A 22,426-nucleotide genomic window follows, 5' to 3' on the forward strand; every position below is an offset into this window, starting at 1 on the left:
GGGCAGAAAATGTGAGAGCCCTTATGAACTTCACTTACACGAGTTACTGACCCAACTGACTGCCCCGCAGGGGCTCTTTCGTATTTGTCAATTTGAACAGTAAAGTAAGAGAGAGTAGTAGAGTTTATCTTGTTCGGACAATACGTCAACCTCCAATCCAACTATAAAATTCATTGCATTTCATTAGAACATGTAATTATTTAAGTGTATTTTTTTAATATATTGAGTCGGAAAAAATTCTTCTCCTTTTTGTGGGCATTATTGTATCAAAGTCTTCGGGATAGTAATTACAAACTTATGAGTATGAATATATGTCAATTTAATAAAAATGCATGTGAAAGTTATGTAATTTAAAAATGTCAATAAAAAATACATGTAAAAATTATGTACTCTGAGAATATATGTTAATTTAATAAATGTGTAAAAACCACGTCACTATTCAGCCATAAATAGAAATGGACGTCTACAACACAAGCTCAGCCTCATTATCTGTTAAAAAGTGAAATGCAGTTGATGCAGCATCTCTCATTTTAGGGCAGCATCATGAAAATTGATTGGCCAAGCAAACGGATTTGAGTTGTCAAGCTGTTTTTTTTATTTTTTTATTTTCCTACCAATATTGCTCCGCAAATGCCTGACAAGAAAACTTTCTATACTGTATATGCTGAAATGGTAACTACAAACCATTACAATCCACTCACATATGCTTAATGCATACAAGAAACAGGGCAGTGTTCGAAACATCCTTTATAGGCATGAATCCACTAGTAATTGGGAAGACTTTTTTCCTTGAATAAAGCTCTCTGGAAGAGAAACAGAGTAGAATCTTAAATATGAACCTTCATGTCCGTTTCTGGAAATTATGGCCTTGTTAGGATGACTACAGATTCCCACTCCAAACTGCATATCACCTCCTGCACAGCACAGCATGGAAGCATCATAAGATTTAAAGCGTGTACAGGATTTTTCCTCTCTCTGTGTGGAAGTATATAAATCAACATTGGTCCTTTACACTTGCACAAAGTTCAGACCGATATCAGTTTATTTTTTACTTACCGAGGGGTTTTCCCGGTCAATGTCGAAGCTGTTGATTGCACTAGGTTCTGCCAACAGCTCAATCGGTTCTTCATCTGTGCAATATAAATGGTCAGTCCCACTTCAAGTTTTGGAAGAAAATTGATATTTCTCCAAAAATAAAAAACCATTCCGCCTATTAGCAAATGAAATTAACACAGGATTTTATCAATTGGTCACTCAACAATAGTTGCAACAAGAACTTCATACCTTGTTCAACAACAGCAAGGATCCCATCTTCTGAGCAGATCATAGCAGGTAATATCCGTGAGGATGAGATGTTGCCAATGTTTGTAGACTTAGTGTAGCGGTCATACTGAACTTCCCAAACCTCACTTTCACAAGCTGAATGAGTTGCACCTGTCCCAATACCTGAAAGAATAATCGGCTGTTGTTGCCATCTAATATCCCAGGCAAATACAGTACCTAAAGAACCTCCTGCCTGTAAGTACACAATAATAATAGCATAAGATTCAAACAAACTAAATTTTCACTCATAAAGCTAGCTAAGGTTTTACATAATCATACAAGAATCAAACAATTAAGAAGGAGATCAGTGTGTTTAAACATAACATATATGATCTTAAAGCTAGGAAACCATTTGAAAATGTACCATCATTATGGTCAATGAGAACATGAGATGGATACTGTATACACCAGATCATGTCAAATGTAACTAATTTTTTGATAAGTAATAACCAGTCTAAAAATGTAACTCATTAGTTGATAATTTCCTCCAATTTGTTAACATGAAAGAAGAGAACACACCATATTTGACATGTTTCGACTAAAATAAGCTATAGAATTTGTGACCCGACACATATCTCATGGTGTCGTAAACAGAAACACATATATATAAAGACATTTTAAGGAAAGGCTGAAAGATCTTTGGAAAAAATGAGAGAGGTGCCCCAAATCAAAATCTTCCCCATTAAAAAAAACAAGAAAAGATGAGAGTGATGAAGAATGATGGAGCAGGCATCTTACCAGACAAGTGTGTTTTCTTGATGGATGGATGTCAATGGAGTGTACAATGCCAGAAGTTGTTCCTTGAGCCCTGCAACATTACCACATACATAACAGTTGATATAGTACAGAACACTTTTTTCAGTCTAAAGGATAAATTAACAAGCACAAGGTCAATGGATTATTTATCCTTCAACACATTTCTAGTCGTGGAGCAATAAATTTATACACAGGCAGGATGTGCTTAAATGCAGATGATTTTTTTATTTTTTTATTTATTTTTTTATAAAACTCCCCTATGAAAGGTTAGAAGAGATGCTCTAAGCATTTCAACCAAGTGACTTAGAATAAAAACTTACACATATACACTGAAACACACAAATATATATATATATATATAAAGTGTTTTAACCAAATCAATGCCTAATGCCACTAAGAATTCGTCACACAAAAACAACCTATCCTTATCTGCACATCCATCCCCCCACCCCCACATACACAAATATTTAAATACCATCACTTTTTTTTTTTTTTTTTAATAAGTAATCAAATTTTTTTATTGAAAGGGTAAGGCACCAACACCTGACTAGAAAGAGTAAGAACCCCCAATTACACCCCAAAACATCAAGGCAAGAACCACCACCCTATCAGCATTACAGCCAAGTCGAAATCACTCACACACACGACTAACTTCTCCACCCTTAAGTCCCACATAATCAAAAGACCATCACAAATACATGAATACATATACTTGATACATAAACTTGAAAGTGAATATCTCTAGTGTTAACCATCTATGAAAAATAACCACTAGGCAATGACCACTTCGTAAGATACATACGAAACAATGCCTGTCAAGTCTCAGCCCAATAAATTTTCAGATTATATAAGCATCCCAGTACTTATCTCATCATCCTTTTCAGTTTTCATTAACTAACCAATCCACGCCAGACCCAAATCTGAAGTTCACACGTCTTAATATGCTTTTCCAGGCCTAGTAATACCTAAACAAATACGAGCAACGAGTTAACGAGCACACTTCTGACCTGGAAAATCTTTTGCGCAGTCAACATCCTAAAATATCAGCTCTTCCACACATTCAGGCAATATTTTTAACAAGTTCAATTTCGAGTCTTGAATTATTGATTCATGCACCAAATCTTATAATACAAGGTCAAATTTACATAAAGCGTTTGTTTCACCTATTGCCAAATTCACATTAACTCAGCAAGCTTTCTACAAAAGAAACGCTATAAGAAACATGCATTACTTACCAGTTGGCCTTGAACTGAGAAACCGCCCCGCCGGGCCTCCGCTGATCCCACCATTGAAGGCCAAAACCATACCCACCGGTGACAAACTCAGTCGGCGACGCCCATTTCGCCGCCGTATACGAAACCAACCCTTCGCTATCAAAAACCCGCCGGACACCCAACCGGGAGCCCGAAACGGTCACCAGATTGACCCGGCCGTCCTCTCCAACGCTAACGCACTCGGCGGCGCCGTCCATCACGTCCACGCACGACACCGGCCCGGCATGGAGGTCCTTCTCCGGCACAGAGAGCTCCGATTCCATCGAGGCGTCGACGGCGTTGGCGAAGATGAGGTGGAGCGAGCCGGAGACGGTGCCGGCTGCGATGAGGGGCTGGTGGGTCTGGGTCCGGGAGGTTCTGAGCGAGGAAACCCGGGAGGGTGGGGCCCAGGAGGACTGAGGGGCTAGGGTTAGGGTTTGGGGGTCGAGGGAGTGGATTTGGAGGGAGGGGGAGGGGGAGGAGAGAGCGAGGACGGCAAAGCGATCGAAGGCGGAGAGCTGAGGGAGCCACCGGACGGCGTCGATGTAATGGGGTTGTGGGAGTCTATGGATTTGTGGACGCTCTGGGAAGGCACCGCCCGTGATGGCCATTGGTTTAGGGTTTTAGCGGGGGTATGTGTGCTCAGTGCTGGGTGGTGTTGTCAGATTGAAGTGTTTGAACTTTGAAGGAGGTGGGTTTGGTGGGAAATGAATGGATATAATATTGGGGGTGATTTTTGTTTTCAGTTGTTCAGCCATGGGAGTAGAGACTAAACGGCGCTTTCTTTAAATTTTCCTTGAAACAAAGCTATTTTTGCTTATTTTGGGTTTTTCTTGATTAGGAGACACTAAAAAAGTCTTTCGCACAAATTTTTTAATTTTCTTTCCTACATTTAAGAAAAAAATAATAATTAAAGAATCTATTACTTTACTCATACTTTTTAAGTGTCAATCGGTGTTTGTGTGTTAGAGTTTTGATTATGTTAAGGTATGAGTATAAGATTATGTAAGTCAATTCTAATCTGATCAATTTAATTAAATTTTGTATTAGGTTCATGTCAAGTTCACGGATCATATCATAAATTGCTAACCCTAATCAAAATGCTGGTGTCTTTTATAAAATCGTGAAAGCAATAGGAGTGACTTTGATCGGTTTGCACCAAGTATAGAGATGTTCAACAGTTTTACACAATTTGGATAGTAATGGTGAAAGAATTTCTATGAAACTTATATGCACGAATAAATAGTTGGACAATCTAAAATTTTTTTGAGTAAACAAAAATTCATATAAGCTATCTCACAATTAAGTAGAAAATTGCTAGAAGTCACAATACACCAAGCAAACGGCTACTTGTGTATCAAAATTATCTTCTGGATCGGGAGAAGTTAATCCCTAAGTGATTGAAAGTCATAATCAATCACTCTCATTTGGCCATTAGGATTAATGTATTATGCTAACCAGCCACCCCAATGGTAATTGATTTGCCACCACGGACGTAGAACATTCTTAACCAACTCAGCATTTCTAAGCTCGTTTTTCCTTCGCCATTTTGATTTCGGCAGACTCTCTCTCGTCATTTTCACTTTTCTCTCTTACATGCTATAGAAGCTTCCCTCTCTCTCTCTCTCACCCTAGTCACAAATTGGGGTACTGAGTAACTCATATAGAAAGTGAATGGTTTAAAATAAATGCTCATGAATGTTAAGTCTCACATTATAAAATTAAGCTTTATAACTTATAACTGACTCTAGGAAGGTTCTAAATTGACAAATCATTTTAGAGTTATACGCAAATGTGGCTAATACTTCTTTCTCGGACTTATAACAAGCTTGTAGCACTATGTGGCACTTGGACATTTCTTGTGTGACATGGCCTCTAACTAAGACGCCAAAGATTTGAATAAGGAAGATTGTAATACCTTGAAAAGTTAAGTCTCAAATATGGGTAGACGGATGGATTGTGATGGCGGAAAATGATTATTTCTATTTCAAATAAAATGGATTGTATCAATTTAGTGCATTTAGGAAGACAATATTGTACTTATATTTTGAGGGGCAAATTTTTTTGGACAAATTTATCCTCTTAAATGCACTAAATAGATACTCTCAATTTCATTTGAAATTGAGAGGATCCGTTCTGTATTATATAGGTGTCAAATCTCATGTTAATTCCTTACTAAGTAAGAATAAGACTAGACTAAATAATTATAAAAATTGTAATTACAACTTAATTAGTCATTTTATAATAGTGCAAACAAGAGAGGACCCCATTAATCGCCATTGGCATTGGATGAGTTTAATGTCGCCGTTGGAGGGGTTTAACGGACTTCGGTGGAACCACAATACTACATCAGCTCAGCCCGAAGCAGCTTATGTTAATTTCAAAGTTGCAAGATACAGTCAAAATTGTGGAGAGAGAGAAGTCTATTAATAAACAAGATACTGATCAAGGGAGCCGTAAGCTTGTTTCGTAATTAGTTGCAACGGGAAATTTGGGTTGTAATTAAATATTTATTATGGAGTAAAGTTTTTCTACAAATTCAGTTAATAGATTTTTCAAACAAACAAAAAATTAGTTTATTTATCTTTAAAACACGCAATTTTCACATTAAATATGCATATGAGAATGCAGGAGCGAATCTAAAATTTGTATAATATTAAAAGGACGAACTTATATAAATACATAATTACATAAATGCATATGGTCTCTATTAGGGCGGATCCAGGGTAATTTTTTTTTTTTTATGCCCCTCAGCCATGATTATGCCCTCTCTTAGGAATAAGTATGTCCTTCAGCCATGATTATGCCCTCTCCATCATGCTTCAGCCATATATTATGCCCTTAGTAAAATGAAATTTGAAAAAATTTAAAAACTTAGTGTTTCAGCGAATGGAAGGAGGAAGACGATGAATAGTACTCTAAACGGTGCGTTTTCTTTTTATGGGAATATTGACTGGGGAGTGGGGACAGGCTGGACAAGCAAGGCAAATAGATATAAAAATAAAAAAAATAAAAAATAAAAACTTTGAAAATATGCCTAAATGGGAGACCAGCGTGCTGCAAGCCTGCAACAAATATAAACAAAACAATAAAAAAATTTAAAGTGAGAATGCATGTAATCTTGTTAGTCATATTAAAAGTGCATATGTTGAATAATATACTCTAACAACAAATGTCAGTTTAATATATTAGAATGAAAAAATTTTCTCTAACTAAACTTGAATTAATCCTTTTATATATTACAAGACTTCAAGAGTTGAATATTCATTGTAATGATGGCCGCGTTATTAATAATGAGGGTGAACATGTGGATCAGAGACCTTTTTATTTCAAGTGAAATATAGATGATGTATTTTATGGTCGAGATTTTCACTAGTGGCATATATATTATTGCATGGTAAATATATTATCATATTATTGAAAAATTTTAAATGAAGTTACAATATTAGATATGATAAAACAAAATAAAATATGAATTGTGAAATAAATTCTCTTCATTTCACTTGAACATCTAGTAGTGTTTTATTAGTCCCAAAGAGGTAGTTCAATCGGCTGGGACCACGTCTAATGAAGCCTAGGTCACTAGTTCGACTCTCTCTCTCCCCTCTTGTGTGGACATGTCAAAAAAACAAAGCAGTGTTTTATTTGTTTTGTTTTGTTTTTTTTTTTTTTTTTTTTTTAAAGAGAATAATTTTTATAAAGGCTTAACACAAATCAGGTCTTTTGTGTCTTCTATTAAGAGGATGACAAATCAGCATGAAATAACAAAAAATGAGTGTTGTATCTTTAAACCTTTTTTCTTTTTACTAATTCAATAGATCAATCATTAGATTTGTTGACTCATGTGGACCTCATACAAATTCAATGACAGATTCATTCATTCACTATATATGGAGATGGTTGAAAAAGAATAAATTCTATCATTTATCATTTCTCAATTTTTATCTTTGTCTTTTGATTTGTTCTTTATTTCATGGTTTATTCTTTTTGAATTTTGTGAATAAGTGATTGACGTGGTGTTTCTATAATACTCACTTTTGTTATTCTATGTTGATGTGTTATCCTCACCATGAAAAGTAAAAAAAAAAAAAAAAAAAAACTGATTTATACCAAATCCCTATAGAAGTTATTATCTTTTAATTTTAATTGTTCCTTTGTTAGATAAGAGGCTTGTTTGACATGCATACAACATGGTTGACATACTTGTTCAATGCATAGGAGTTAGGGCTGCAAGTTTCCCTTCAAAAAAAGTTTCTCATATTTTTTTAACCAACACTAATTATTTTATGATGCAACGCGGCATTGGTTTCTCCAACACTCAATAAATTAATTCATCCGTTCCCATGAATCCCATCAATGGATAAAATACTCGGACGGAAACAGGACACCAATTGCAGAGAGTTTCGAATGGTAGGAATTGTTCACGCGTTGTAGGAAGGCAGCACGAAGGAATTAAATCTTAAAATAATGATCGAATGATTTATCTATTTTTATAGAGCCGTGATATTGGGGACTCCGGCGTGCTTAAAGAGTAATTATTTATAGAATACAGGAATTGTTTACGCGTTGCAGAAAGGAACTAAAAACACGGAAACGAGGTTCCTCGCAAGTTGCTCATTTTAAATCAGCGTGTGGAAAATGAGATGGGCTCCTCTATTTATTTAACTAAAATCACGGTAGTCTTTGGGGATCAGACCATTCTTGGAGTGGATATTGCGTTTCATCTGGTTCCGCTCATCATTTAGTAAAACCCGTCAATACATCGATATCAATACAAGTTGTACTAAAAGTAAGGGAAAGAAGTTGAGGAATTCTTGTCGCTGAAGGAATTGGGAGTGGATCCATAAGCAACCCAAGTTTCTGATCTGAACAATATCTGTGGAAATGGTATTTGCTTTATTATTATTATTATTTATTTTTTTTTTTTCAAATGCTTTTGCGAATTTTGGTTAAATTTTTTTATGTCTTGCATCTTTGAAGTTCTGGGTTCTCATAATCTTATGGAATTTCTGTTATTAATTACAAAGTTGTTAATAATTTTATGGGTTATTGTTAGTTTAGTATCTTGATGACTGATTTGTGCTTTTTATTTTTTATTTTTTTAATTGAATAAGGAAGGGGTTACGGGGAGGGATCCTTTCCACTCCTGATCCGAAAGGAAGAATGAGGGGATGATCCTAAAAACAAAAAGGGGGTGAGCTTTTCAACAATAGACCCAAAACAAACTAAAGACGAAAACGAAAGAGAAATCCTAGTAACAGTTGGGAATGAGTCAAATAAATGACTCGGCCCATCAAGCCAACCGAAACAGCCAAAATAGGCTGTAATAAATGGCAACATTTCGTAAACGGAACAACACCCGAAAGGGTAGCCGACACGACCATCAGTGGTCGGAAAAGAACAACACAGCCGACCATCAATAGTCGGGAAGGAGAGGAAGATCTTTGTCAAAAATACAAAAAGGCCAGATCAAGGATCTAGCCCAGAAAATGAACACAGTGAACAGAAAAATACAAGGAAATACAAAGAGACAACAAATATAAGCAGAATAAGATCTCCTAAACCAAAAATCAGCAACCCCAGCGGTGGAGATGGTTGAGACGCGGCAGAGGGAGGAGATGAAGCCGGAGACGATGGTGGATGGGCGAGATAGGTGGCGAGGCTGCCATAGGAAACGAGATCGGACTTCAAAGAAACCAAATCTGAGACCCATGACAAAACCAAACGAAAAGGCTGTAGCCGCGGCTCTGAGGAGGCGGAGGAGCGTTGGAGGAGGGGCTGGTGTTGGGATTTCAGGCGGAGATGGAATAAATCGCATAAGGCGATGGATAAAACAGGAAAAAAGAAAACACCGGTGAGAGGCATAATAGAGAGAGAGGAAGAGGGATAGAAGAGGGGAGGAAGGGGTGGGAAGAATCAGGTCAGCTGTTCTTCCCACCCCAAGTCTTGCTTTTCTCTTTCTCGAGGTGCTAGAGAGAAAAGAAGAAAACACGTATTTGTGCTTAAGTTGAAGCAGAAGCGGATATGCGAATATTTTCTGTTATCTTTTGTTTTGAAGTTTGTTTCTTTGAGTTCTGTTTCGATCACATTAGATTTGTTTTCTTCTCTTGTTTCTTGAGGTGCATACGATTTATTTTGAACACTCCGTTTATTTCAACAATAAAATGTTTTCGATGAATAAAAACCCAAGCGTGTTATATATATATATTGTGGAGAGTGGAAGAAAGAGAGAGAGAGAAGAGAGAGAGCGGAAGCATAACAATGGACTACATTATATTATTTTCTTCTATATTATGACATGTTTACATATATAGCTCTCTATTTATAGAGAGAGAAGAAGTAGTGGGCAAGAAACCCTAGACTAAACCCTAGAATATGTAAAGAAACATAATAAAGTAAATAATATCAAATATTTTAATATCCCCCCTAAAACTCAAGGTGCAAACTTGAGTTTGGGAAAAATAAAGGGAAATAATAATTTTTTTTTGTTCGCCGGAAAAATCGCCGGAGTGGTGAGTGGCGGCAGCTGGCTGCTGATGGCTGAAGGTGGCTACTGGACCCAAAATGTTGAGACTTGAATTCATTGGGATGCATTGGACCCAACACTTTGGGCTTGAGACTTGAATTGGAGCCTTATAGGATAGGCTAAATTGAGCAGGTTTGATTGGGCCAAAATAGGCCAAAACCAATGGACCATTGCATATGGTTTGACCCGAAAAGATATGAACTGGGTCTAACCCGTTGAACCGGGTTGACTAATTTGGATCGGTTGGAGGAATTGACTCGGTTGGACCGGTTTCGAACCCGATGACCCGGTTAGAATCGGTTTTCGATCGGGTTGGAGATGCCTTGGATGGATCCGGAATTGACCTGGTTGGACCGGTTTAGTAAGTGGGCCGGTTACATGGGCCAAAATGGCCGAAACCCATGGACCATTGAATGGGTCGGTCTAGCCCGAAAGAGACGATCCAGTTCGAACCCATTGAATTGGGTCAAAAATAATGGATCAAGATGAGTTTGATTTTTTTTTTTTTTTTTTTTCCCGGGATCTGACATGTGGTAGAGGCTAGGGCTGATGTGACAGGCTCTTTGAGGAACACGTGGCAGCATGAGAAGAAGAGAAGAGCCTGGCACATGTGGTGCACGCACTAGGGGCTTCGGCCACATGTGCCAAACCCTAGATAGGGTTTGTTGCGCCTAAGGCACATGGAACACCGGTGCGTGGGAGATGCTGCCGGCTCGTGGAAAGACTCTTTCGACGCGTGGAACATCATGGAGGCGTGTGAGGGCACGTGGAAGCTTGGAAGGCTGGGATCTCGTCGGATCTGGACTCGGAGGCGTCTGATCTTGTGTTTGGAGTGGAGCGTGTAACTCCGGCTAGGGCAACGGCAGCTTGTGAGGCTCGTGGGTTCACTGGCAGTTTCTCCTAGCGGCGCGTGGGAGCACGTGCAAGTCTGGAATGGATTGAAATTGCACAAATCCACCAATCTGGGGCCAAGACATCACGTTTGGTGGTTATTTGGTGGAGAGGAGTCATGGTGGTGGCGCATGTGACGCTCGCAGGGACTGCCGGATGTGCGTGGGATGGCAGATGGCAGTGGATCTTCCATAGATCTGTAGATCTGTGTTTCGCAAGCATGAATCTGGGATAAATTTTTCCAGATGAGGATGCATTGAAGGCGTGGAAGAGATTTTGAGCGGAAAAACCGCTTGGTAGCGCGTGGACAATTGGAAAAGGGAGGTCGCCAGAGGGAGTGCCGGAAAACATCAAAGACATTTATTGGAGGCTACAAGAAAGTGGCTCTGATACCATGTTAAATATATTATAAATATATTGTAGAGAGCAAAAGAAAGAGAGAGAAGAAAGAGCGGAAGCATAACAATGGACTACATTGTATTATTCTCTTCTATATTATGACATGTTTACATAGCTCTCTATTTATAGAGGGAGAAGTAGTGGACAAGAAACCCTATACTAAACCCTAGAATATGTAAGAAAACATAATAAAGTAAATAATATATATATATATATATATGCACAACCTTATTGTTTAAAATAAGCTCAAAAAAGAGGCATTAAGAAGGCCAAAAAACACTATAAATGCCCATATCAACGAACGGTTATTTGTTCTAATAACCGCTAACCACCTAAGCAAAGTGGTTGCGATTATTAAAATCCAATAACTACCTTAGGTGATTACGGTTAGCGGTTTTAGCCAATAACCGTTAGTCGCAACCGCTTATACACCCCTAACGGCAGGGTCTCGAGCGGGTCCCTATCAAGTCTCGGGCAAGTTCCAATCGGGTTCTAGGCGGGTTCCAGTCAGGTCCCGTCGGGTCCCATGTAGGTCCCAGTCGGGTTCTGGGCAAGTCCTAGGCGGGTCTCGATCACGTCACGATGGGGTCTTGGCTGCCAGCTGAATATATCGATTTGAGAATGAGATGTTCAAACTCGAAAAATGGTTTACAGTTTTTAAAAATGGAAACCATTTTCTAAAAATTAAAGAAGAATTTTCAGTTAAAGGAAAACAATTTGCTAATATAATTAAAAAAACAATTTTGTCGCACCAAACACCAAAAAACATAAAAAACAATTTTCAAAAATAATTTTACTTTGAAACAAATGGAGCATTAATGTCTAGTTAAATGCCCATTTCCAGCTGGATAGAGAGTAAAAGAAAATAATAATAAAAACTTTGTAGCGTGAACAGACTATAAGAAAAAATATTAAAATAATTATTTTGCTGAAACACAAAATATCGCTTATAATAATTAAATTTGGCTAGAGATGCTCTTAATTCTTATCTCCAAACAAATCTTCATGCAACTGGTCCAAGTATTTTATTAAGTGAACTTTCTATTTCGCCATGCTTTAATGATTATATTGATTTTATAAGTTGAGTAATACTAGAAGGAGGATTAGATTTTTTCAAATATGATGTGGTTTTTAAAATTATTAATATATCAAAATTTAATAATAATCATTTTAAATTTAATAGGATGATAAAAAAGAGACTAATTTTCCCTATAGTATTACTCGCATGAGCTAGCAGCTCATTAGTTACCAATGCTTGTCCTTACTATCATTCTTTAAGAAGTTTCTCACACGCGTTTTAAAAAGTTGCTCGTTTCTGAATTCTGCAGTTATTTCTAGTAAGTAGTAATCATGCATAACAGAGAATGACTTCTTCCATGGCCTTCCAAGGAGCCTCTTCATGTTCCTCTTCTTCTTTCAACCATGGATGGTGGACTTATGATGTATTTTTGAGCTTTAGAGGCGTAGATACTCGCGACAATTTTATCGCTCATCTATATGATGCTTTGGATCGAAAGGGGATCAACACCTACATAGATGACAACCTTACAAGAGGAGAAAACATTTCACCAGCACTATTCCAGGCTATTGAAAAGTCAAGGATCTCGGTCATTGTATTCTCTCAAAACTATGCATCATCTTCATGGTGTTTGGACGAACTTGTAAAGATCTTTGAGTGTAAGGAAATGAGGGGACAAATCGTTCTACCAGTGTTTTACAAGATACTTCCATCAGAACTACGATATCAAACAAAAAGTGTGAGAGAAGCATTCGCCAAACATGAAGAATGGTTCAAGGATGATCAAATGAAGGTGCAAAGGTGGAAGACAACCCTAACAAAAGTGGCGAGTGTGTCCGGTTGGCATTTAGAAAACGGGTAATTCTTACTTAAAAAGTCTAATAGTATATTTTCATCCCACCACTTTCTCACTATGCTAAAGTGACAATATCAATTCATCATTATTTTTATTTTTTTCATTTTTAATTAATATTGATCTAAGGATAGATTGACATTACATTACTCTAACATTACTCTACTTGTTTTAGTTTTTGTTTCTTCATTTTTTTTTATCTCTATGTTGTTGTGATTTTGTTTTTTGGGTTTCTATTTTAGGTATGCATGTAAATTTTAGTCAACAAAAAACACCAATTTAGTAAAAGAATATTTTAAGCCGCCTAAATTGGTGAGTGTATAGTATAAATCCTTTCGGCATTGGATTTCATCAAAATCAGACTTACATAAATTTTGATTGAAGGATTCCCTATGCCTATGGTACCGTGACTACTACCGTCACAGTATTTTCTTTATAAAGTTCAAGGGAGAACGGAAGAAATTAATCCAAACTTGAACAAAAAAACAAAAAAATGCATGTAAATAATTTTTTTGTCCCGGCGTTTTGATGAATTGCCAACTATAATAGAGGAAGGGAATTCCGTTTTGGTTGAATTATTGTAGCGAAAATAGTGTCACTTTATTATTATTTTTTTGTTATTGAATTTCATGAACATTGTACTTAAATTCAAAAATCTTTTGATTGAAGCGTTTAGTATGATACTAAGTCAACAAATAATTCCTTTTGGCCTTTCAAATTGCCAAAAGAGTATAGGGAATTCATTTTGGTAATTTTTGCCTTTTTGCTCGTCTTGAGGGACATTAAAAATGTTTGGCAGTTTGAGGGACATCATGATGCAAATTAAAGTTTGGGGGATATTAACAATCATGTGGTAGTTTGAAGGTGGTGTATATATATATATATATAGATTTTTTTTCCAAAAAATTAAGAAAAAAGGATTGGTAATATCTATTTTTTAGGTTTTATAAATATTAAACTACCATTTATCCCAACGGACAGAGTTTTCCTCCAAACTGGGTTAGAGGAACTACCTCTAACTCAGTCTATAAAAATGACATGTGTCATTTGAACATGTGAGATGCACATGTTTTTTAATAGTATAGACAAAGTTGGAATAAATAATATTAAAAACTCATGTGCATCTCACATGTGATTAAAAAATGGACACATGTTATTTTTATAGACTAGGTTGAAAGAAGTTCCTCCAACCGAGTTTGGAGTAAAATTTTGTCCTATCCTAAAAGCCTTTGGTTCTAATATCATGTTAAATCGCTACTTATCCCGGCCCAAAAGCTTGAACCGGTAGAAATAGTTAAATTTAATCATTTAATCGACACTTTAACAATAAAAAAAAAAAATAATTTGCAGCCACAACCTAGCACTAAAATAATAATTAAAATGTATTAGTCATTTGTAAATGGACATCGTTGGATCGTTCTTATATAATCTTACTCAATTCCCTGTATTCGTATGCATCTGTAGTATACTCGAAGTATTTTCCATTTAAAATGTCAGTAAATTGATTTAATAATTTTTTGATCAAGAAAATAAAATTATTTCAATTAGTCTGTTTTAGAACATATAACTTGCTTAAATAGTTTATTCATGACCTAAATATTGAAAATGAGCTTTTCATTTGTTGTGGAATATAATTTCTACCACTAATTTTTCTTTTTCAGTCCTAAAAGAGTAAAATGCTAAACAACTCTTGATGAGTTTTAAGAAGAGAAAATTGAATTCGAGAATGGAACAAAAATGAAGTTAGAAAGTTTAATAATGTTCATATAATTAAGGACGGAAAAATATGAATTGAAAAAGGGAGGACTTGTGGTCAACCCATAAGAGAATTGAGATTTAGGTAAGTGGAGGATTATGCCCAAATATCTCATAACTTACCAATGTCATTTGTTATGGGTAAAAAGAAAAATGTTACTGGAGCATGTTTTTATGATTTTTTTCCTACTCACGATTTCTTATCTTTGGTATTGATAGGAATGAATCCAAATTTATCCACGCAATTGTTGAAGACATCTCAAAGCGGGTAAGGCGTCCACATTTTGACGTTTCCCAGTATCGAATTGGAATAGAGTCTCGTGTAAAGGACATCAATTTGCGTTTAAATCTTGAGATGAATGACACACGCATGGTAGGACTATTTGGAATTGTTGGAACTGGTAAGACCACTCTTGCCAAAGCAATTTATAACTCGATTAATTATCAGTTTCAAGGCTGTTGTTTTCTTGAAAACATTAGATCAGAAACTTCAGAGCGACTGTTCTATCCTTATCAACCGCCTCTGGTCAGATTACAAGAGAGACTTCTGTCTGAAATCTTAAGAGACTCAAGTTTAAAGGTTGGCAATGTTGAACAAGGGATGGATTTGATAAAGGAAAAGCTTTCCTTTAAAAAGATTCTGTTAATTCTTGATGATGTGGATCAGTTACTCCAATTAGAAGCATTAGTTGGACAATGTGGTTGGTTTGGTTTAGGAAGTAGGATCATCATAACAACAAGAGATGAAAATGTACTAACTCAACATGGAGTTGATAGAACATACAAGGTGGAGGAATTGAATGGCAATGAAGCTCTTCAGCTCTTTAGTTGGCATGCTTTCGAAAAAGATAGACCTGATGACGAGTATGAGAAACTAACGGACTGTGTCATACGTTATGCTGGGGGATTACCATTAGTATTGGTAGTTCTAGGATTGTTTCTATATGGTAGAAGTGTAGGTGAGTGGAGAAGTGCATTGGATCGTTGCAAAATCATTCCTCAATGTGACGTGACTATTGCTGAGCATAACACATTTATGATGCATAACTTGCTGCTAGAAATGGGTACAGAAATTATACAACAAGAGCCTCAACATGTACTAGAATTAAATACGATCAAATGGGTAAGAGTAAACCATTTTTTTTTTTTAAAAAAAAAAATTATATATATTTTTGTTTTCTTAAGTAAAACCTAATAAAAATATATTGACTTTTTTGAAGAAAAAAAAAAGGTGAAGAAATACATACGTATGTGTGTCTATATATATATATATATACTTGTGTGTATCTCCGACCCAAAATCATTAATGTTTGGTTGTAAATAGAATTATTTGCTTTTCTTTTATTTTTCCTTGTAATTTTCTGTTCTTTGTGTTTCTATTTTCTGGCTTATTCTTTGGACAGGCTGCTTTTTTGTTTTTTGACACAGCTCTTCCTCTCTTTACCGACTACTAATGGTCGGATTTGGTGTCTTCGATCTATTTACCACTGATGGCCGTGATGGTAAAAACCCTGTTGGGTTTTGTTTTGTTTACGGAATCTTGCCATTTATTACAACTTTTATTTATTGGCTGTTTTAGTTCGCTTGATGGGCCGGGTCATTCATTTAACCAATTCCCAACTGTTTTTCGGAAGGCTCTGTCGCCTTTGTTTTTTATTTTCTTGTAATTCCCTTTCTCCTTTCCCCACTTTGATTAGAAAAATAATAATAATAATAGAATATGAGTGTTACTTTTTATCAAGTAATAAGTGTAATAAAATAAAGTATAATGCTATCAAGTGCCAATTAGAATATAGATAACTTTTATGATTTGATGTTGTTGGAACACTTGTTTTATTAGGGAGGAGAAGAAGTTGAAGGGAGACTAAGTTATAATATATGTAGAAACGCGCCCCCTAATGAGTTAAGAGTGCTCGACTGGGACCGGGATTTGGACTGGGACTGGAGCTGGAGTTGGCCTAATACCATCTTCAAGAAAGTAAATGAATTAAAGGTACAACCTTTTATTATTAATATTTCTTTCTATAAATTATGTTGCAAACTTCTGTCATGGTAATTCATTCGTTCCATCTTTTTCTTTACAGAATTTCCACAACATGACAATTCTAGGTTTCTTTGATTGCCAACCCTTGATTAGAGTTGTTGATCTTTCGATTATCACTACAAAAAAAATAACTTTTTTTGACGTGGCAAACAGTAACTACTTTTTGCCACGTCAAAACATTTTGACGTGTCTAAACAGACACGTCAAAAAAAATATTATTGACGTGCAGGATTTTAACACGTCAAAAGTTTTTGACGTGTCAATCAGTTTTTGACGTGTTAAACTCAACATGTCAATAATATTTTAACATTAATTTGTAAATAATTAGGTAATAATTGATATCAAAAATATGTATTAAAAATAATTAAATTTAATTGGCATAAAAAATTAAATTTGATTGGTGAGGAAAATTAAGTTTATCATATTAGTATATTATATTATTATATAATATAATAATTATATTATATAATTAAAAATATAATAATTTATATTTATTTTAATTTTATTAAAATTATATATTAAATTATATATATCACACATATAAACGATATTACATATATATATATATATGTGTGTGTGCGTACGTACATGCATAATCATATCATACTATTAATATTGTATGATATTTAATATCATATATATGATATTAATTATCCTATGCATATATAATCATTTTATATAATTATCACATGCATGCATCTAATTCAGCTATTTCATTACTATTAATTTGAACAAGATATTATCATGCATAAATCAGTCTAGTAATATTAATATAATAGCCATATTAATTTTGTAAAAATATATAAAACATACTAAATACATTTGTTTTATAAGACCCGCAAACTTCACATACACTCGGCCGACACAAAATATGTGGTCGGTGAGTGAATACATCTAATTATCTATACATGTAGAATATTAATTTATTTATTCTCTAATTAATTGTAATTGTGTTGTATGGATAATGTGTTATATAAGAGGAAACAATTATATAATAGAATAAATATAATTTTTAATATAAAGTATAATTTTAATAGAAATATAATTTAATATATAATTTTAATAAAATTATAATAAATATAAATTATTATATTTTTAATTATATAATATAATGAAATTAAATTAAATATAATTTGTATTAATTTTTTGACGTGCCATGTGATTTTGACGTGCCATGGAAGCTTTTGACGTGCTATGCATGACACGTCAAAAACATAATACAAATTATATTAATTTCTTTTAATTATATTATATAATTAAAAATATAATAATTTATATTTATTTTAATTTTATTAAAATTATATATATCACACATATAAACGATATTATATATATATATGTGTGTGTGTACGTACATGCATAATCATATCATACTATTAATATTGTATGATATTTAATATCGTATATATGATATTAATTATCCTATGCATGCATAATCATTTTATATATTATATACCAATTAATATAATTATCACATGCATGCATATAAATCAACCATTACATTAATATAAATTTGAACATGATGATCTTATCATGCATAATGTAGTATAGTAATATTAATATATATGATAGCGATATTAATTTTTTAAAAATATATAAGACATACCGAATACATTTATTTTATAAGACCTGCAAACGTCATATGAACTCGGCCAACACAAAATATGTGGTCGGTAAGTAGATTATTGAGCCCTCATTAAAAAATATATTTAATTATCTATACATCTAGAATATTAATGTATTTATTATGTAATTAGTTTTAAGTATAAGAGGGAACAATTATATAATAGAACAAATATAATTTTAATAGAAATTATATGATATAGTAAAAATAATTTTAATAAAATTAAAATAAATATATTTTAAATATAATTTATAATTTTAATAAATTTTAAATTATATAAACCTTCTTGACGTGCCATGTGGCACGTCAAGAAGGGCACTCGGGAAGGCACAGCCCCCTAGATATTTTTTTTTCTTCTTTTTTTCTTTCTTTTTCCTGCGAGCACCGTACCTTTCTTCCCTCCCATTTCTTTCTCTCCCCCGCCCAACTCCTCCACCTGTGTAACATCCCCAGCTCGTTAAGGCTGAGTTTGCCACTTTTCTTCTTTTACAACAAAAGTTCTTGCAAAGATCTATAAGGTCTATCAGAGTATTTGATTTTAAAGGATACAATAAATGTATAAAACATTATTCAAGAGATTTTATTACAAGCGAAATTATAAAACATTAAACTTTAGTTGCGGAATATCATATTATTACAATAATTGATATGAAAAGACTTTGAAAGTTAATAATTATTCCCGCCCCCAAAGGGGGCCCAGCAAGTAAAATCCACAACCATAAATAGTTTTGCTCCTTGTTCTCAGTTTTGATAATTGTTTTTACAAATAAATATACATCCAGCCATAATAATAATACATGTATGTACGTTTGCATCTTCCATAGCATATACGTACTATTACATCTATTATTAAATCATCGTCATAAATCATCTTTATAAATCATCATCATAATGCATCGCTATAAATCATCATAGTATATCATCATTGAAAATCATCATAGTAAATCATTGTTGAAATTATATTATCATTTTCTCATATTAGGGCCCATGTACACTATTACCCCTGTGTACGAGGGTTGCGGGTCCTTGTGACCATGGCACTGAACTGTGGCCTCAGCCATGCCCGACCGTCAATTAACTCTTTTTCTTGGTGCACTCAACGGTCTGTTGATGGAATACCACCTTTTGGCATAGCCTCCTTCAGTGGTTTCGCCTCCATCCGAGTATCGGTACCAAACTCATCTCATCTTATCTTGGGGCCAAAAATACTCTCCTCCATACATGTACCCTCATTTCATAAACATTTAACTCATTTCTTGTACTTTTCTTTGTACTTCTTTTGATGCATCTTAGGGCAACATGTAGGAGGGTTTATCATCATTCTTCTTTCTTATAATCATCATTATTTCTCAACTTTCTTTCCCAAAAAATGGAAACTTTTCCAAATATAAACTTGTTGTACTTAGAAAGCATTTAAAGAAATAGAAACTTTCTAAATAATTTTTTTAGAAATCTTTCATGCATGCAACATATCTCCATGACAGGTAAATAAAATAATAATTTACAGTTTGATACAAGAATGTATGAATAGCATGACATGAAGTAATTTTAGAAGGGGTAGAGAATTTACTTACTTCTAGACTGAAGCTAAAAGTGATCAAATGATATAGTTGCTCCAATCTGACTAACACTACTAGTATATCTTTCAAACTAATTTCTCAAGTCCGTTCTCTCTCGTGTTCTTTCTTTCTTGCAACGCTTTGTCTCGCCCTTTCTCTCTCTGTTTCGTGTAAACACTTTTAGAAAGAAGAAAGACCGAGTAGAAAACGGAAGAAGGAAGAATATGTGGAAGAGAGGATATGAGTGGTGAAAATTGTGAAGGGGAAGAGCTCTATTTATAGGAAAAAAAACAAATACTATTCCGCCTTTTATTTACAATTCTACCCACCATTTACTATTTTACCTACCATTTACTATTTTACCTACCCTATACTATTCTACCTACTACACTCCAATTACCATTCATACAATATCATAAATCCCTCAAGAATTAACATCATTGCCTAATATGAATATTAATATAATCATAGCATCAAATTAATATCTCTAAAATAAGACTTTCAAAATCTGAGGTGCTACAATGTTCCATCCTTATTAGAATTTCGCCCTCGAAATTAAAACTTTAATTATCACTATATCCATGAATTTAGATTCTATCATATTCATCAATCAATTAGTAATTATGCTATTCTACGTACTTCAACCATAAAATAAGACTTTACAAGAAACTTACTCAAACAAATGAGGGTATTTGTTACGCATGCTTTCTTCCAGTTCCCATGAAGCTTCCTCTGTTGAGTGATTGTTCCACAAGACTTTCACTACTGATATACTTATGTTTCTAAGGACTTGATCCTTTCTATCGAGTATTCTTGTTGGTGTCTCCTCGTAAGTCATGTTGGGTCGGATTTGAAGGGGTTCGCTTTCTAAAACATGTGTTGCATCCGGAACATATTTCCTCAACATTGATATATGAAATACGTCATGAATCTCACTTAAGTTCGGGGGTAATGCCAAACGATAAGCTACCACCACAACTTTCTCAAGAATTTCAAAAGGACCAACGAACCTGGGACTCAACTTCCCTTTTCTTCCGAATCGCATTACTCCTCTCATAGGAGCAATCTTGAGGAAGACCTTTGTGCCAACTTCAAATTCTAGCTCTCGTCGTCTCGTATCAGCGTAACTCTTTTGTCGACTTTGAGCTGCTGCTAATCTCTGCTTTATTACCGTTATCTTCTCACATTATCTTGGATGATTTTTGGCCCAAGTAGTTTCCGCTCTCCTACCTCGTCCCAATATATCGGCGACCTACACTTTCTTCCGTACAATGCTTCATAAGGTGCCATATCAATGCTCGCATGATAACTATTGTTGTAGGCGAATTCTATCAACAGAAGATATTGGATCCAGCTCCCCTTGAAATCAAGAACACACAATCGCAGCATATCTTCCAAAGTTTGAATTGTCCGTTCCGTTTGCCCGTCGGGTTTGAGGGTGAAATGCCGTGCTGAAAGTTAGTCTTGTACCCATTGCCTCTTGTAAACTCCGCCAAAATCTTGAGGTAAATCTTGGATCTCGATCCGACACAATGGATACGGGAACTCCATGTAGTCGTACGATCTCCTTGACATAGAGTTCTGCGAGCCGATCCATACTGTAATTCATCTTGATCGGTAGAAAGTATACTGTTTTAGTTAACCGATCAACAATGACCCAAACCGCATCTTGACCACTTTGAGCCTTGGGAAAACCAGACACAAAGTCCATCGAAATACGCTTCCATTTCCATTCAGGAATAGGGAGAGGTTGTAAAGGCCCTGTAGGTCTTTGATGTTCTGCCTTAACTTGTTGACACGTCAGGCATCGCTCCACGTATTGTGCGATATCCTTCTTCATTCCATTCCACCAATAGCTTTTGCGTAAGTCTCGATACATCTTCGTGCTTCCCGGATGGACTGTATATAAAGATTGATGGGCTTCTGACAATATGACCTTCTTCAGTTCTGCATTATTGGGAACGCACACTCGGTCACGAAATCTTAACACTCCATCCTTGGAGATTTGGAAATCTGGTTGTAGCCCCTTCTCCATTCCTTCACGAATTATAGTTGACTCGCTGTCTGAAAGCTGTGCTGTCTTGATTTGTTCCAACAAGGTTGACTCCAGGGTTAGGCTGCACATGCAAGATTGAATTATGTCAATCCCCTCCTTGTCCAGGTCAAGGAGTAACTTCTGATGCATCGTGAATATGGCCGATAATGTTCCCTCCGTGGTTCTTCTGCTGAGAGCATCAGCGACTACATTCGCCTTTCCAGGGTGGTAGTTGATCTTACAATCGTAGTCGCTTAGTAGTTCCAATCAGCGCCTTTGTCGGATGTTGAGCTCCTTTTGGGTGAAGAAATACTTCAGGCTCTTGTGATCTGTGAAGATTTCGCAATGCTCTCCGTACAGGTAATGTCGCCATATCTTTAAAGCAAAGAC

General features: G+C 35.2%; 1 protein-coding gene and 1 pseudogene across 1 annotated transcript; one reads left to right on the forward strand and one right to left on the reverse strand.

Moving 5' to 3' along the window:
- Positions 1-615: 615 nt before the first annotated feature.
- On the reverse strand, positions 616-4,087 carry LOC132184483 (Transducin/WD40 repeat-like superfamily protein). The gene is made up of 5 exons (XM_059598130.2): positions 3,315-4,087; positions 2,062-2,131; positions 1,285-1,516; positions 1,057-1,130; positions 616-914 (listed from the first exon to the last, which is right to left on the reverse strand). The coding sequence occupies exons 1-5, from the start codon at positions 3,941-3,943 to the stop codon at positions 861-863; spliced, it is 1,059 nt and encodes a 352-aa protein (XP_059454113.2). The 5' UTR covers positions 3,944-4,087; the 3' UTR covers positions 616-860.
- A 4,061-nt stretch (positions 4,088-8,148) lies between these two features.
- The window catches only part of LOC148584334 (disease resistance protein RPV1-like), a 30,115-nt pseudogene continuing 15,837 nt past the window's right edge, over positions 8,149-22,426 (forward strand).

Source organism: Corylus avellana, chromosome 7 (assembly GCF_965113065.1).
Source record: "Corylus avellana chromosome 7, dhCorAvel1.hap1.2, whole genome shotgun sequence".
Lineage (NCBI taxonomy): Eukaryota > Viridiplantae > Streptophyta > Magnoliopsida > Fagales > Betulaceae > Corylus > Corylus avellana.

Excerpts from the sequence above, each read along its gene's own strand:
- LOC132184483 (XM_059598130.2), bottom strand. The coding sequence starts at position 3,943 with ATGGCCATCACGGGCGGTGCCTTCCCAGAGCGTCCACAAATCCATAGA. Across the intron at positions 2,132-3,314 it reads TCTCAGTTCAAGGCCAACTG|GGCTCAAGGAACAACTTCTG; the intron begins GTAAGTAATGCA and ends GTAATGTTGCAG. Across the intron at positions 1,517-2,061 it reads CAAGAAAACACACTTGTCTG|GCAGGAGGTTCTTTAGGTAC; the intron begins GTAAGATGCCTG and ends GTGTACTTACAG.